The sequence below is a fragment of the Nycticebus coucang genome, chromosome 23 (assembly GCF_027406575.1).
Source record: "Nycticebus coucang isolate mNycCou1 chromosome 23, mNycCou1.pri, whole genome shotgun sequence".
In the NCBI taxonomy this organism is placed as follows: Eukaryota; Metazoa; Chordata; class Mammalia; order Primates; family Lorisidae; genus Nycticebus; species Nycticebus coucang.
The window spans coordinates 13,334,976-13,352,579 of record NC_069802.1 but is presented as its reverse complement, the minus strand read 5'-3'; the positions used below and the strand labels follow the sequence as shown (position 1 = coordinate 13,352,579).

Sequence of the window (17,604 nt, the reverse complement as noted above, 5' to 3'; positions counted from 1 at the left end):
TATACATATACCATAGCTTGTTAATCCATTCCTGTGTTGGTGGGCATTTCGGCTGTTTCCACATTTTGGTGATTGTAAATTGAGCTGCAATAAACTGTCCAGTCCAAGTGTCCCTGTGCTAAAAGGATTTTTTTTCTTCTGGGTAGATGCCTAGCAATGAGATTGCAGGATCAAATAGGAGATCCAACTTGAGTTCTTTGACGGTTCTCCAAACTGCCTTCCAAAAATGTTGTATTAGTTTGTAGTCCCACCAGCAGTGTAAAAGTGTTCCCTTCTGTCCACATCTGTAGTTATGAGACAAGCATCTGCAGTTTTGAGACAAGCTGGGTGCTGATCACCAGTGACAGCAAAATGGTGTCTATGGAGACAACTGTTTCTAGCTGGTGAAGTTCTGCTCTTTTTATGGCCTTTGAGAACTTTGCTGAGGGCTAATAAATAGTACACGGTCATGCCCCTATCTGGTTGGGTGTAGTCTCTCAACATCTTGTCCCTGTTGGCATCATGCTTTTTGAAATGAGAGATGAGTGTTTGTCTAAGATGGAGGTTCTTACATCAAGGGTGTTCCATACACCCCACTTGGCTGCTTGTCTCCCATTATTTTAATCTGGCTATCTCTGTCAGCTACAGAAATTCCATCTTATCTGGAGAGCTTGAGGTCTTATCTGTAGTTTTATTTCTTTTGTTTTGTTTTGAGACAAAGTTTCACTCTGTCGCCCTGGAGTTGAGTGCCGTAACATCATAGCTCACAGTAACATCAAAATCTTGGGCTCAAGCAATCCTCTTGTCTCTGTCTGCCAAGATCTGGGACATGCCTGCCACAATGCCTGGCTAATTTTTCTATTTTGTAGAGATGGGGTCTTGCTTTGCTCAAGCTGATCTCCAACTCCTAAGCTCAGGCAATCTATTCACCTCTGCCTCCCAGAGTGCTGGGATTACAGACATGAACGACCTCACCTGGCCATCTATAGTTCCATTTCCCAGTCCCACTTGCACTAAGGCTCAGTTGCCCCTGCCAGGGAATGAGTCCCAACACTCCTGCCAGAACAAGCTCAGACAGTCATCTCCAGAGGCAAACTTTGACCTCATTCTCCCCTTCCAGGTACTAATTCACCACTTTCGGCTCCACAAACAGTACTGTCATCTAAATGCCTAGGGTTTGGGCACATTAGAACTTGATCCTGGAGGAGCAGCTTCTCTTGATGACATCCCCCACTACTCTGTTGTCCTTGAAATGATGAGTAATGACAGTGGGGCTTTGTCTCCCCCTGCTGCACAGGACAGGGCAGAAGGAGAGGTTTGCAGGCTGGCCTTCCTTGTCTGAGGCCTTCTCCTCTCAGATCCACACATAGAAGGTAGAGGAGCATGAAGAATGGTTTCTGATCCATAACTAGGAGAAGGTTCCCTTCTTGTTTCACTTTCATCTTCAACAGCACGGCTTGGTTTCATTGCTGGAGCCACCAGAATCACTCCAGCCATCCAGATCACTGGGAACCCTCTGTGTCTCCAGAGAAGAACAGGCAGCTCTACCCAGAGGGCGCAAGAGGAGGCCTGCTCCGTGTTGTGGTTGGGAGACTCCACCTGGTATTCCTGGAGGCTTCTAAGTGGGTGACTTTGGACAAGAAACCCATTCTGTTTCCAGGCAGCAAACATTCTCTGTCTCTCTCTCAGTGGCAATTTTGATCTTTTGTTTTGAAACCAGTTATTAATTACACAAACAAGGCAATGGACTCGATTGGCCAATTCTTCCCTTGTTGAATAGTCAGGGTAAGGATTTTGTTCAAATGCCTGTTGAAGTATCTTCAGGTCATCTGGAGTAAATTTATGTCGTGACCTTATTTTTCCTCTGCTCCCTTTTATTCTTATTTCTTCATGACTGTCCTTACTTAAGTAGAGATCCATTGGAAGTCATGTCCAATCTCTCCTCCAGCCTTTCCCAGCAACACCTGCCTGGCTATTTTTTGTTGCAGTTGGACTGGGGCCAGCTTTGAACTGCCACCCTTGGTATATGGGGCCAGTGCCCTACCCACTGAGCCACAGGCACCACCCTAGGAGGTTTTTTACTATACTTTATACAGGTTTATCAACTTAATACACTCAATATTAATTAAATAAATAGCTGACTAAATAGAATTGATATGGAAGGTTGAAAATTTACGTTCATCATAAAATATTGTAACCATGTTGAAAAGGTTACAGAGTAATATTATAAACAGCTTTGTACCAGTGGATCCAAGTAACAGGTGATAACATTTTGCCCTATATATTTCTCATTAACTTTTCTCTTTGTATTCCTTCCCAATCTTTTGCTGTTTCTTCTCTCCATTTCCAATGGTAATTATCATCCTGCAAATTTGATTATATCTTTTCTGCCCATTTTTATACCTTTACTATATATGCATGTATTTATACTTAATCTATAGTATATTCATTTTGTGAGTTTTAAGAAAACATACATGGTGTCACGTTGTGTCATCGTCAAACCACTTACTTTATTTCCACCTAACACAGTTTACAGTTTTCAGGGGCTACTTACCTTGATGGCTGTATTCATCCTGATGGATTGTTAACTGCATATAATATTCTGTGCCTGCATCATAATGTATCCATTCATATCTTGCTGGAAATTTAGTTATAATGTTGCGTTGAGCTTGCTTTTGCATATCAGCATTTATACTCTTAGCACTGTCTTTTTCCCTAAATTTTTACATTGAATAAATTAAAAACCTACCAAAAAGTTGCAAGAATTGTACAGTGAACACCCATATACCCTTTACCTTGATTGGTCTACTTGTTAATATTTGGCCACATTTGCTTACTCTCTCTAAAATTGCTTTTTGCTGAACCAGTTGCACATAAGTTGTAGACCTTGTGGTGCTTTACCTCATAATACCTTGGGATGTGTATCTCTTAAGAACAAATTCATTTCTGACATAGCCATAATGTCATTGTCACTTTAACATTGACGTAGTAATTTTACCTAAAGTACAGGCCACACTCAGATTTCTCTTTTGTATGGGTAATGTCTGGATAGCTGTGCCTTTTTTCCCTTTAGTCCATGATCCGTCAGTCATCACGTGTTCTAGCTGATTGTCCTATGTCTATGTGATTTCCTGTAATATAGACTAGTTCCTCTGCCTATTTTTCATCATCCACATTGTTGACTTTTTTTTTTTTTTTTGCAGTTTTTGGCTGGAGCCGGGTTTGAACCTGCCACCTCTGGTATATGGGGCCGGTGCCCTACTCCTTTGAACCACAGGTGCCGCCTGTTGACATTTTTTGAAAACTCCAAGCCAGTTTTTTTAGATTGTCCTACAATTTTAACTTGTCTGACACCACAAAGTCTACAACTTCCTCATGCCTAGATTTAGTTAAAATTGTTTTTGGTAAAAATACTACATGGGTGATATTAAGTCATCCTTGGTGAATACATCAAGAGACATATGTGGTCAGTTTTTCCCATTTTTGCTAACATAGTTTGATTTCTTCAGCTGTGGTGGGACTCTGTTGGATTTTTCTGATTATAGTGAATTAGTCATCTGTGCTGATTGAAACTTTGTGGCTCTGTGAATCACTTTTCCTCAGTAGTATTTCACCTCATGGTTTTAGCATTCATTGATGATTCTTGGCTGAATCAGTTATTATGTTGATGGTGGCTTAATGGGATTTTGTAATTTGTGTTCATTTTACGTGTTATTAACTGACATTCTTTGATAAAGTGGAAGATTCTCCTACCCTAGTAGCATTTAAGTCGAATTTTGGAAATCTTAGAGAAAAACTAGAAAACATGACTTAACATTAGGAAGGAGAAAATTTAAGGGCAAATGAACACATTGTTATTTAATCCAGATAAAAGAAAAACTCTTCAAATATTTAGAAATAATGTGAGAGATATTCTTTCTGTAGAGGATGGATTAATAGTCATGTACTCAATATTCGATTATCTTCTGTATTCTAGGCATCAAAGATAAGGCAATGAAAAAGATTCCCTGTCTTTATAGAGTTTACTGTCTAATGGAGTATATGACAGTGAACAAATTGTAACTACGTCATTAGCAGTATGATAAGAAAATTCAGGTTGCATTTCAGATAAATTCCAAAGTCTCTGCATAACACGTTCCTTAGCTGCCTCTCCAGTCTCATCTTGTATTTGGCTCTGCCTCCTTTCCTGTGGGTAGCTACCCTGCCATTCTTCACCCTCACCCTAGTTGGGCTTCTTTCTTTTTTTTTTTGTAGAGACAGAGTCTCACTGTACCGCCCTCGGGTAGAGTGCCGTGGCATCACACGGCTCACAGCAACCTCTAACTCTTGGGCTTACGCGATTCTCTTGCCTCAGCCTCCCGAGTAGCTGGGACTACAGGCGCCCGCCACAACGCCCGGCTATTTTTTGGTTGCAGTTTGGCCGGGGCTGGGTTTGAACCCGCCACCCTCGGCATATGGGGCTGGCGCCCTACTCACTGAGCCACAGGCACCGCCCTGGGCTTCTTGTTAATAGCTTCTTGAAGCATTCCTACGCATCATGGTGTTTATAAAAAGCTTATTGTATAATTGATTGTTAAATGCCTGTCTTTTGGCCAAGACGATGATTGAATCATTAGTGCTTTTTTGTTCAACACTCAAAGAATTTTTGAATAAGTGACTGAATAAGGGTAGGTATTCCTTTCCTTTTGACGAATAAGATTGTGTATGTTTAAGGTGTACACCATGATTTGATAAATGTGTTGTGAATTGATTACCCTAGTGAAGTGATTTAGCACATCCATTGCCTCACACAGTTATCATTTGTCTATGTGCAGTGTGAGTGAACGCCTTTGATGTACTCTTGTAGCTAATTTCAGGTATGCAATATATTAATAGTATAATTATTATTAAAATTTTTTTTTTTTTTTTTTATGGAGACCTTATCTCACTTTGTTGCCCAGGCTGATTTTGAAGTTCTGGGCTCAAGCTGTCCTCCTGCCTTAGCCCCTCTAGTGGCAGGGATTACGAGCATAAGCCATTGTGCCTGGACAAAATATAGTAGTGTTCGATGTCATCATCATGCTGCACATTAGATCCCTAGACCTTGTTCTTCTTATAACTGAAAGGTTGTAATCCCCCCTCCTTTATTTTTTTTGAGACAATCTCACTGTGTTGCCCTCTGTAGAGTGCGGTGGCATCATAGCTCACAGCAACCTCAAACTCTTGGGCTTAAGCGATTCTCTTGCCTCAGCCTCCCAAGTACCCGGTTCTGCAGGCACCTGCCACAGTGCCCAGCTATTTTTTGTTGCAGTTGTCGTTGTTTAGCTGGCCTGGGTCAGTTTCGAACCTGTCAGCCTTAGTGTATTTGGCTGGCGCCACAACCACTGTCCTACCCACTGTGCTATGGGCATCGAGGCCCCCCTCCTTTTTTTTTTTTTGCAGTTTTTGGCCGGGGCTGGGTTTAAACCCACCCCCTCCTTTTTTTTGATACAGAGTCTTGCTCTATCACCCTGGGTAGAGTGTAGTGGCATCACCATAGCTCACGGCAACCTCAAACTCCTCGGTGCAAGTAATCCTCCTGCCTCAGCCTCCTGAGTAGCTGGGGCTATGGGCATAGCCATGACACACAGCTAATTTTCTACTTTTAGTAGACACAGGGTCTTGCTCTTGCTCAGGCTGGTCACAAACTCCTGAGCTCAAGAGATCTTCCTGCCTGGGCTTCTCATAGTGCTAGGATTACAGGCATGGAAAGTTGAACTTTTTGACTAACATCTCCTCATTTACCTCATTCTGTGGCAACTCCCATTCTATTCTGTTTCTATGAGTTTGACAAGGTTCCACATTTAAGTGAGATCATACATTATTTGTTTTTTTCTGTCTGACTAGGTGTACCTATCTTGTTGTAAAAGGCAGGATTTTTTTCTTTTTCTTTTTGGTTGTAGTTGTCATTGTTTGGCAAGCCCAGGCTGGGTTCAAACCCGCCAACTCTGACATATGTGGCTGGCGCCTTAGCTGCTGAGCTCCAGGCGCCGAGCCCAGATTTTTTTCTTTTTCATTGTTGACTACTGTTCTACGTATGTATCACATTGTTTTTATGCCTTCATCTGTTGATGACATTTAGGTTATTTTCATGTCTTAACTATTGTGAATAGTGAGCAGTGAGCATAGGGGTGCATGTATCTTTTTGAGATGCTGACGTCATTTCCCCTTGGCACATACCTAGAAATGGGATTACTGGATACAGTCGTTCTAGTTTCTGTGGGGATCCACCATACGATTTAAACTCATTTTATAGATGAGGAAATATTCAAAGTTTAATAGAATGGAAAATAATCAGGGTTGGGATAGATATGGAAAAATGAGAGCCCTTATTTATTGCTGGCAGAAATGTTAAATTATGCATATGCTGTGGAAAATTTCAGCAGTTCCTTGAAAGGTTACATAATAGAATTACCATGAGCTAGCAGTTCTATTCATAGGTATGTACCCAAGAAGTTAAAACACCATTTGTCTGCACAAAGACTTGCGCTTGAATGTTTGTAACGACCCCAAAGTAGAAACAACCCAGAATGATGACTGGATAAACAAAATGTGGTCAATCCTTAGAATGGAATTTTATTCAGTCACAAAGAGAATTAAAGTACTGATACATGCGGCAACATGGATGAACCTATAAACTGTCTGCTGTGTGAAAGAAGCCAGATGAAAACGCCACATACTGTAGGATTGCATTTTTATGATGTTTTGAATATATAAATCCATAGAGAGAAAATAGGTTAGTGGTTACCGGGGCTGGAGTGGGAGCATATGAGGAGTGACTGGTGCTAAGAGACATGGGATTGCTCTGTAAGATGATGGAATGTTCTGGAATTAGTGGTATGGTACAATATTGTAAATATAACAAACCCCACTGAATTGTACATTCTTAAATCGTGAGTTTTATGTTATGTGGATTTTATCTCAATTAAAAAAAAACTGCAAGAAAAAAATGTTAAGTAACTTGTCTAAGGTGACTCAGACCCGAGATGCAAATCCTTTCTGGGTGGCCAGGCCCACCCCGTGCCTGCTGCCACATGTGTAGTCGCTGTCCATCACCACCAGGTGGCAGTATAGAATGGACTTGTCGAATAGAAGCTGGCCAGTGAAGTCCAGCTCTGCCCTGCATTGCTTTCAGCATAAGATGAAAGGATTGTCAAATTGGGGCTGAATAAAAATAATAGGGACACATGGACCTTATGTCCCTTCTGATTGAAACATACACCACCACGCTACCACCTATGAAGTATTTTTTGCCCCCAAATCAAACCAGAAGCACATGGAACCTTTAGAACTGACTGCTGTTTTATAAGGATTTGTAGGGACAGAGGAACATGTTAAACAACACCATGGGGATACAGATCTAGACTGAAAATCTAGGGAAAAGAAAAACACAGGGAAAACCTTTGTGTTAAAAGTTACTTAAGAAATATATAAACCTGGCTCCGTGCCTGTGGCTCAAGCGGCTAAGGCACCAGCCACATAGACCTGAGCTGGCGGGTTCGAATCCAGCCCTGGCCCGCCAAACAGCAATGATGGCTGCAACCAAAAAATAGCTGGGCGTTGTGGCGGGCGCCTGTAGTCCCAGCTACTTGGGAGGCTGAGGCAGGAGAATCACTTAAGCCCAGGAGTTTGAGGTTGCTGTGAGCTGTGATGTCACGGCAGTCTACCCAGGGGGACAGCTTGAGGCTCTGTCTCAAAATATATATATATATAACCCAAATACAGTGTAGGAACTTGTTTCAACTCTCATTTAAATAAATCACCATAAAAACATATTTTTGAGATAATTGGGGGAAATTTTTGGAAACTGATTATTAAGAGACTATTGTTAATTTTTGTAGGATGATGGTAACATTGTGGTTTTTTAAAGGAGTCCTTAACTTTTTTGAGATATACGCTGAAATATTTGTAGTTGAAATAAGAATCTGGAGTGTGCTTTAAAATGAGGTAAATAGTTCTTTCTAAGGTGATAAACAACAGGATTAGCCTGTTAATTTGGGAAAGTAAATATATATATTCACTTATACAACAGATATCTTTTGAGGTCTTATTTTATTTGAGGTATATCAATCAACTGGAAAACATTTTCGGAGTAAAAAGGTGACCTATTGAAAGGTGAGGTGGGATAGGCATGGCAAATCCTAGCACTCTGGGAAGACAAGTTGGGAGGATCCCTCAAGTTCAGAGTTTGAGACCAGCCTGAGCAGGAGTGAGACCTTGTCTCTACTAAACATTTAAAAAAGAAATTAGCCGGGTGTTGTGGTGGGCACCTGTAGTCCCAGTTACTTAGGAGGCTGAGGCAGGTGAATTGCTTGAACCTAGGACTTTGAGGTTGCTGTGGCACACAGTACTGTAGCCTGGGCAACAGAGTGAGACTCTTGTCTCAAAAATAAAAATGACGAGATGGTATAAATGACTGACTGACCTAACTGGTAAGGGAATTGGTATTGAAAGAGTGATGAGACTGAGTTATGGTTAAGAGATTTAGGTTTTCTTTTAAGTAAACTTTTATTCGTCATACATATAACATGTATAAAGAACAGTATACAACATTAGGAGTCTATCATGCAAAAACTTTTTAAAAAGCGAACGCCCTAGTGAAGGTGGCACTCAGAGAGAGCCGAATTTTGAACAATATATTGCTTGAGTAATGGGTATAGATAAGAGTAGAAATGGAGTTTTGGGGATTTTTTAAAGACAGAGTGTCACTATGTCGCCCTTGGTAGAGGGCTATGGCATCACAGCTCACAGCAACCTCCAACTCTCAGGCATAAGTGATTCTCTTGCCTCAGCCTCCCAAGTAGCTGGGACTACAGGTGCTCACCACAACATCTGGCTAGTTTTTTGTTAACAGTTGTCATTGTTTTTTGGCAGGCCTGGATGGGGTTTGAACCTGCCAGCCTGGGGGTACGTGGCCGGCACCCTGGCCACTGAGCTACAATGATGGAGCCAGACATGGAGATCTTAAACATAAGGAATTAGAAATACAAGGGCAACATGGCATTTTAAAATTCCAGACTCAATATTAACCAAAGATATGATGCTGAAAAAACCAAGTTTTGTGTGGTTCTGCTGGAGTTTTAGGCTAACTTAATGAGCAGAATGTGTAATGCTTGTATTATGTATGTATTATTATTTTTTTTTTTCCTATTTAGAGACGGGATATTACTATGGCACCTGGTATAGAGTGCAGTGACCTGATCATAGTTCACTGTTAGCTCAAGTTCTTGGGCTGAAGTAATCTTTCCCCTTTAGCCTTTTGAGTAGCTGGGACTATAGGCATGTGCCACAACACACAGCTAGTTTTTAAATTTTTTGGTAGAGACAGGGTCTTGCTGTGTTGCCCAGGCTGGTCTTGAACTCTTGGCCTCAAGCAGTCCTCCTGCCTCTGCCTCCCAAAGTACTAGGATAACAGGCATGAGCCACCAGCTTTGTATGTATATATTTTATGCTAAAGAGCAAAACTTCAACTATTTATCATTGAGGAACAAATATTTATAAATTCATTAATTCAAATTTTATTACTAACAGTTAAAAAATTCTATGACAGCTTTTACTGGTTTTCAGGATTGATATACTTGATTTTCACCAGATTATATCTCAAATAGCAATTATCCTCTTTCAAGAGGCTTCAGGCTCATTTGATATTTTAAGAATTATCTATCAGGTAGAGTTTCCTAAGTTAATGACTGTCTTTTTTTTTTTTTTTTTTTTTTGTAGAGACAGAGTCTCACTTTATGGCCCTCGGTAGAGTGCCGTGGCCTCACACAGCTCACAGTAACCTCCAACTCATGGGCTTAAGCGATTCTCTTGCCTCAGCCTCCCAAGTAGCTGGGACTACAGGCGCCCGCCACAACACCCGGCTATGTTAATGACTGTCTTTAACAGTGGAGCTATAATCTGTGCTCCTGGATATTTCTGGAGGATCGTATATAGAATATTTGCTGTCATTATCCCATCTACCTGATGAGGAGATGGGCACAGAGAAGTGAAGTGACTTGTCCGCTGTCACATAGTCATTTGTGGCATAGCTGTGATTCAGCCCAAAGCCGACTGGCTTCAGAGTGGTTAATTAATAGGGTTGTTGTGAAGATTCTTTTTATTTTTCAGATCTATCTGACCAAGCTAAAGATTCTTTTTTTTTTTTTTTGAGCCAGAGTCTCACTATGTTGCCCTTAGTAGAGTCCTGTGGCATCACAGCTCATAGCAAACTCCAGCTCCTGGGCTTAGGCGATTCTCTTTCCTCAGCCTCCCGTTTAGCTGGGTCAACAGGTGCCTGCCACAGTGCCCAGATATTTTTTGTTGCAGTTTGGCTGGGGCCAGGTACAAACCCACCACCCTTTGTGGTGGGTTGCGCCCTACCCACTGAGCCACAGGCGCCGCCCCAAGCTAAAGATTCTTATTTAATAAATCCATCATTTAATGCAGTGCCTGACTCCATGTGTATATTGTTAGATGTCATTTATATTGTCTTTGTCATAATTACTTGAGAGAGGACTGGTAGTGCACAGAAATCTCCCTACCCACAGGGGAAGAAGTCTCCCTGAAGTCTTTGGATGGGTAGATTGCAATGAAACTTTTTTTTTCCCCCTTGAGACAGAGTCTTGCTCTGTCACCCGCTAGGCTGCAGTGGCATCATGATAGGTCACTGCAACCGCCAACTCCTGGGCTCAAGTGATTCTGCCTCAGCCTCCCCAGTAGCTAGCAGCTATAGGCACGCGTCACCATACCCCGCTAAGTTTTCATAGATGTGTTGGGTTCTAGCTCTTGCTCAGGCTGGTCTCAAACTCCTGAGTTCAAACAGTCCTCCCCCTTTGGCCTCCCAGAGGCCATGATTATAGGCATGAGCCATACTGCACCCAACCACTATCTGTGTTTTAAAACGTATATGTATTTTAAAACATTAATTTAGGGGCTTATTGAGGTAATCTCTAAATCCTTATGAAGGCAATTTCATGTGTGTTTGTGTATCTAAGATTATTTTCTGTTGAGAACATAAGATAAGTAAATTTTACCTGTTGTAATTCCTGTTGTAACAGAATTTAAGCAGAATGGTGGGAAGCCTTATCTGTCTGTGATTACGGGGAGAGGAAACCACAGCCAGGGAGGAGTTGCTCGCATCAAACCAGCTGTCATTAAATACCTCACAAGCCATAGCTTCAGGTGAGTATAGATTTCTGTTATTGATAATGGCAGTTGCCCATATATAACTAGGTAAACACTAGCAGTATGCTCGGAACTATTTGTCAAAATAGTTAACTAAATTTATTCATCTAATTTCGCCAAAAGTTAATGCTTAAATTATGATGTAACTTTCCCTGCTAGTTATGTTACCTGATAAACCAGAAATAAAACATTGTTGACAATAATTACCTGATAAAACTTCCTATTATACATTTAAAATTCTAGAAGAAAGTAAACATATTTGTGTTTCTTTGATAATATATTATTAAAATAGTTAGATTACATATATTATAGTTTAAGATTTGCTGTTTATTCTTTTAAAAGGAAATATATATTTGTGGATTTTGGATGAACTGGGTAGCTTCTGCTGAAATACAGTTATAATTTGGGTGTGTTTCAATTATCGCAGGAACTTTCCAGTTGATATGAATTTCTGTTTTCATAAGTTAAATGCTGTTCATGGTCTTTGCTGACAGATGTGGGCTTTTTCATTAAGTGATCATTATTCAGTAACAGAAAATGACAAGAAAAGTCAGAGATTAAAGATCTGTTGATAGATAGTTTCCCAACATGTGCATCAAATCCACCCCTGGAATTTGAGTTAGTGTAGCATGTTTAGTTTATGCTATGTGATGTGATACAATGTTATTTGGCTACTACGTTATAGAAAATGGTAGCATTGTAACCATGAAGACAGGTAATATTTCATTGTTATTTTTACAAAAAAAGTAATTAAGCCAGAACAGTATCATATTGAGATTAATCATCTATTTTGGAAACTAGTGTTCCTTAATAGCCGGGCGTTGTGGTGGGCGCCTGTGGTCCCAGCTACTTGGGAGGCAGAGGCAGGAGATTCGCTTAAGCCTAGGAGTTGGAGGTTGCTGTGAGCTGTGATGCCACAGCACTCTAAGCGCAATGGCTTGAGGCTTTGTCCCCCGCCCCCAAAAAAAAAGAAAGAAAGAAAAAGAAACTAGTGTTCCTGGAAAATTTATACTGAGGGAATTGAAAGCATTCCATGGCCAGATTAATCAGATTTACCTGTTAATCAGAGATTTCTTCTTGGTGCTTTCTTGATGCACAGAAACAACGTAAGGGAGACCTCATCTTAGCCTTCATTCAGTGTGCTCATCCTCATGAAGGTATAATTCATGTTTGGAGGTTTGAACATTTTTTAATTATTTTAGCTACTAAATTAGGAGTAACCCCCAGCTTTAGGGTTGTATTTGTCTTGGCGGTAGATTTCAAGGAACATAAACATAGACACCAGTCTTGGCTCTTGGCTTAGTGAAGGAGAATGCTTCCATTATGAATACCGTGTTGGGCAGGGGCACTTGGAATTGAGTCGAAATTATATTCCCTGGCTAGTTTGAAATTTTTATTTTTAAAATAACTCTTTTCTCATTTCTACAGGTTCTCTGAAATTAAACCAGGGTGCTTGAAAGTCATGCTAAAGTAAAATAAACGTCCTTGACTTAGAAGTGTAAAGGTTTGTAGGTTAAAATTAGTTTCATTGGCAGTATTTCAGGCAGTTCTCTAAACTTGTGTTTTATCAGAAATAATGTTTAGTTATGAAACAAAAAATTATGTTTTTCAAAATTTAAGAGAAATTTAATTTTTCACTGAATCATATAGCAAATAATGTTACCTGTTAAAAATATTAAAGTGGAGTTTTACTGATTACGAAATGTGTAAGCAAATTATCAGCTGCAGTTTTAAAGTTTGAAGTGCTCTGATTGTTTCTCACACAGAAAATGTTAACCTTTGTATTCATGGTGGTTTGACATTTAGTAAAGTCCTAAAGGTTTCTGTGAGAGATATTTAAAGTGTTGGATAGCCTTTCAAAGACTTGTCTTAAGAGGAAGAAAAAGAAGTAGTGGTAGCAGTAATAAAGAAAGAAAGGAGACCTAACAAAAACACTTGAATACTTTTTGCTTTTAAAACTAAACACACGAAACCATTTCATTTCTGCCGAGTCCTACAGGGAGGAGACAGGCTTTTGTTCTTTCCTTTGCTTAGAACTTGATCTCTTATTTTTCATTCTGTTCTTCTGGATGTGTGCATTTTATGGGAGGAAGGTTGGGTCTGAGAGTATATTGCAGTTTTATACCTTCGATAGGCAGACAGATTTTCAGAGAAGTGGTTACCTGTCTACGGAGGTCGGGGCCTTTCAGAACTGCTTCTAGAACTGGCTGTGTAGTTTACATTTGCGGTGGTGCACCTGGAATGCAGTAGGTCAAAATCTTAATAACAAAAAACAAACATAGAAAACATTTTGAGTATAATCATAAAAGGAATCATTAGAATTGAAAAATTTTTTACCTTTATTTTGAAAGAGCCAGTTTTGTGAAAGGAAACTTCATTGACTTCTGTTGTTTGGTTAGGTTTTTGTGGCAATTATAATTTCCTTTACACAGATTTAATGTCGAAGTCTAATTTTCTAATATGAGACAATGGCCTAAAAATTACTTCAGATACGGAGAATATTTTCAACACATTATTTTAGCAAAAAATTATGTTGCTTTTTCTTAAGCTTAAAAAAATCCTTTGAGGACTTATAGAATTGAGCTGATACTGAAAGAATCCTATACTACAGAATGGCTTCCCGAAAGAGGGAACATTTTAATGAAAATAAAACTCAAAAACACTTGCTTTTATATATTATAAATGCCTGCTTTTAAAAGAAGAGCCTTATCATTGTATTTTATGTCTGTAAAAATAAGAATGTGCTTATCTTGAAATGGTTAGGTATTGAAGTATTATTCATGTTCTTATGTTTGTAATTTTTTTTTAAAATGCCAATAGTTTAGCACAGGTTTTTGTAATCTCTAGAACAGTTCTATAGATCAAAAATAAAGTAATTCCTTTCAACAATTTATTATAAAACTAATTGTTAATAAAATTAAATCTTCTTATGTACAAATTAATATGATTTAACAATATGGAAAACAATACCAAAACCTATATTCCTGAAGTGTATGCAGCTGCATACTCATTTTCTGTGTTTATATATTTTCTTGCCTGATTTAAAAAAAATCACTTTCAAGTATGTCAGCTAGACTTACTTTAGTAGTCTAGTAATCTGATTAATGAGGGAGCAGTCCAATGAAGTGGACATGTGCTATTCTATGGGCAGAAATCAAATGAAAAAAGCTATGTGTTCTGTAGTATCAACTCTAATGTTACACCTTATTTTGGTAAATCTAACTGTATTTTTTAATCATTATTCATAAACACATAGACAAGGTTTAAGCATTTTTTTGCAGTTGTTTAATTCCAGACTGCCTCCTACCCACTATCTAGCGTAGTTTGAGGAACACATAATTATGAAAGAAAATTGTATATAATCTCTCCTTTCTTCTTTTGCCCATTTGTATTCAAAGATAGTTTGGAGATTTTTCATGTCTTGGTACAGGTCGAGTCTCCCTAAGTGCTCCAAAATTCAAGCCTTTTTGAGCATGGACACAGCACACAAAAAGATACGCTTATTGGAGCATTTCAGATTTCAGATTTTGAGATTAGGAATGTGAACCTGGTAAGCCCGATGCAAATATTCTGAAATCTGGAAAAACCAGAAATGCAAAACACTTGCAATCCCAAGCATTTTGAATAAGGGACACTTAACCCATATGTTTGTGCCAATACATGGCTCACTAGAATGGTTGTTTTTGAAATATTTTAAAGTAGTACAGTGCTTCTGTAGTTTGGAAGGTTTCAATAAAAACCTTCCAAAAAAAGAACTAATGTGGAAACCTCAGAAGGTGTATAGTTGGACTAGGGAGACTCTTTAACGGCATTTTCAGTCTGTTCATCTCTTATCCCAGTGTGAGAAATGGAAGCATATTTTCTTACATTTATTATCTATTCATATATCTCTATATTATTTTCTAGGTGAAGTTTTTTCAATTTGTTAGCATTTCCATACTATTTACAATTCTGTGGCCTTTAAATATAGGACATACTATATAGTAAAAATTGTGAGTTTAAAGTGTCTTGTGTTTTGTGACACATTTTGAGAGGAAAAACTATACTTTTCTCGGGATGGTTTCTAGTCCCTTGTTTTGGTCTTTTTCTTTTTGAATTCAAGTGTTTTGTATGCTTAGAATAGGACACGTATAATAGTGAGATTGATTATTTCTGAGCTGGAAATGGGAAACTTTTGAAACTCAGGAAATTGCTCTGACAATGTTTTAACTGCTCTCGATTTAAGAACATGACAAAATGTATAAAAATACAATGATAATGTGTGCTGTTTTTTCCAAGTGCTTTTTAAAAGTGTTTTTTCATTGTGCAATGAGGTAAAATTTGATAATTTTTCTGTGTAGTGGCTAAAAATTGCTTATTTTTATTTACATGTGAAGAAAACAAATTTAAATGTTTGTGTGGCCAAAAGAGGGTCATTCAAAAGGTAAAGTAAGTTTCTGTAGAAAGTATGTTAATGGTGCTTATTTTTAAAATGTAATTCCAGTTTACAGTATTACTTAATACTTCTTTACAGAATTTAATAGAGAAACAAGGCTAGAACATGTCTACATCCAGAAGAGCCTTTTATAACTTCACATTATATGATGGCAAAGTGTATTATTTTCCTTAAAGTTGAGCAGTTGACTTGTATGGTCTAAATGATGAGCCTGTTGAATTTAACATGAGACTTCTCATTAAAATACAATCTTGCAGCTATCGGTTGGAGAAAATATTTAAAAATTTTCAGACAGTATATTAGAAACAAAATGTTTTTATTTGTACCATAAAGAAAATGTAATTTTGCTGTTAACTCTGTACTTTCTTATTGAAAATGTTTTATAACTTTGCTTTTAAATTTCTTATAAAACCATTTGCAAATTACATACTTAATTTAATAAAATACTTTAGCCACAGTCCAGTGTGAGGAAATCATTCATTTGACATGATAGGGTTAGTGGTTTAAATATTAAAAAAAACTTTTATGTGTAACGTTGTAATTTTGGAGGAGAATAATCATAAAACTTTCATTTCTGTACCTCAACTTCTTTTCTAGTTTAAATTATTTTGCTGTAGTAAATAGGGGTCAGTTAATTGGATTAGCTGTGGTTTCTCTGTTCACGCCCTGTATCTTTTGACTGGCATCAATATCAAGAATTGTATCTGTTAGGGTCTCCAGTAATATTTTAAATAACATTAAGGACCTTTGAACTTTTGCTCCAACACAGGATAATTCACTCATTTAGCAAGGACTTAACAATATTGATTCAGCAAATATTTATTGAGTACTTGTTACTAGAGTCACAGTATGAGACAGAGCTTTTATCCATAGTTATATTCTTACAAAACAAGTGTACTAGTATTTATACTGTGGAATACTTTCATATAGGATATATTTTAAATCTCAAGAGAATCCTATTACGTAGGTGGTGCTATCCCAATTTAATGAATAAAGCTACCTAGTCTTAGAGAAGTTAACTGGTTTTCTGGTTTGGAGCAGAGGTGTGTCTCGAACTTTGGCTTTTTGACACTTAGTATTAGAGCAGTTGCATCTGTCGTAAGAGAGAATAGTTATTTACAAAGATACAATATTCTATTATCTCCTCCTGAGACAAATGTGGCTCCACGGTGTATGTCTTTGAAAATCTGCCATTTATGAATCTGCCTCCTCCTCTTATCCTAAGGAAGCTGATATTTTGGAATAATCAAAATACCAATGGCAGAAGATACAAGTTTATTTCTCTCTTCATATAACATCCCAGAGGCAGAGTCTAGGACTGATGGGAACCATCTTTTCCTTGAAGGTTTTGGGCATCTAGGCTAGTTCGCCATTCTGCCATACCAGGATAGAGCCCTTGTTTTCTTACACCGGGTGATTGGCTAGGGCTCTATCACTTCTACACTCTTCTGGAGGAAGGACAAGGCCAGAGGGAGCAAAGGGCAAATGCCAGCAGTCTCAAAGGTGACCACTGGAAGTGCCAAAGGTCATTGCTACTTGCAGCCTGTTGGCCAGAACTTTGTCATGTCCTATCTAGATGCAGGGGATGCTTGCAGATTGTCTATTTCAGACTGGCCTTTGTTCCACTAAATTATGAGTGAATATTCTCTTGGAGAAAAGAAAAATAGATTCTAGGGGAGTGAATATCAGTCTCTGCCACATCATTTTTGATCATTATGTGTAAATAATGTGAAAATGAGTTCTTGATATATTGCATTGACAGATCTTTCTGTGTGATAAGAATAATAAGGAAATCATAGTTGTATGTGTTAACTTTAAATAGTCAAACTTTAATAACCAACAGGACTGGATGAACTGGACTTCCAGTCGATGATTTAACAGCTAATGGGATCACTTTGGATCTCATAACCCAGATGTGGCAACTAGATTAGGTACGTAAGTTATTTCTAATGATACTGTTTAGTTAATATACTTGCATATTGACTTTTTTTCTTCTCTTAAACATT

General features: G+C 38.4%; 1 protein-coding gene across 6 annotated transcripts in view; it reads left to right on the top strand.

Moving 5' to 3' along the window:
• Positions 1-16,055, top strand: part of N4BP2 (NEDD4 binding protein 2) — a 92,401-nt gene extending 76,346 nt beyond the window's left edge. For all 6 annotated transcript variants that reach the window (XM_053578141.1, XM_053578140.1, XM_053578139.1 and 3 more), the window contains 2 exons: positions 11,037-11,160; positions 12,592-16,055. In XM_053578141.1, the coding sequence (XP_053434116.1) occupies positions 11,037-11,160; positions 12,592-12,637 (170 nt within the window). In that variant the 3' untranslated portion in view covers positions 12,638-16,055. The remainder of the gene's footprint in view (positions 1-11,036; positions 11,161-12,591) is intronic.
• The last annotated feature ends 1,549 nt before the right edge of the window (positions 16,056-17,604 follow it).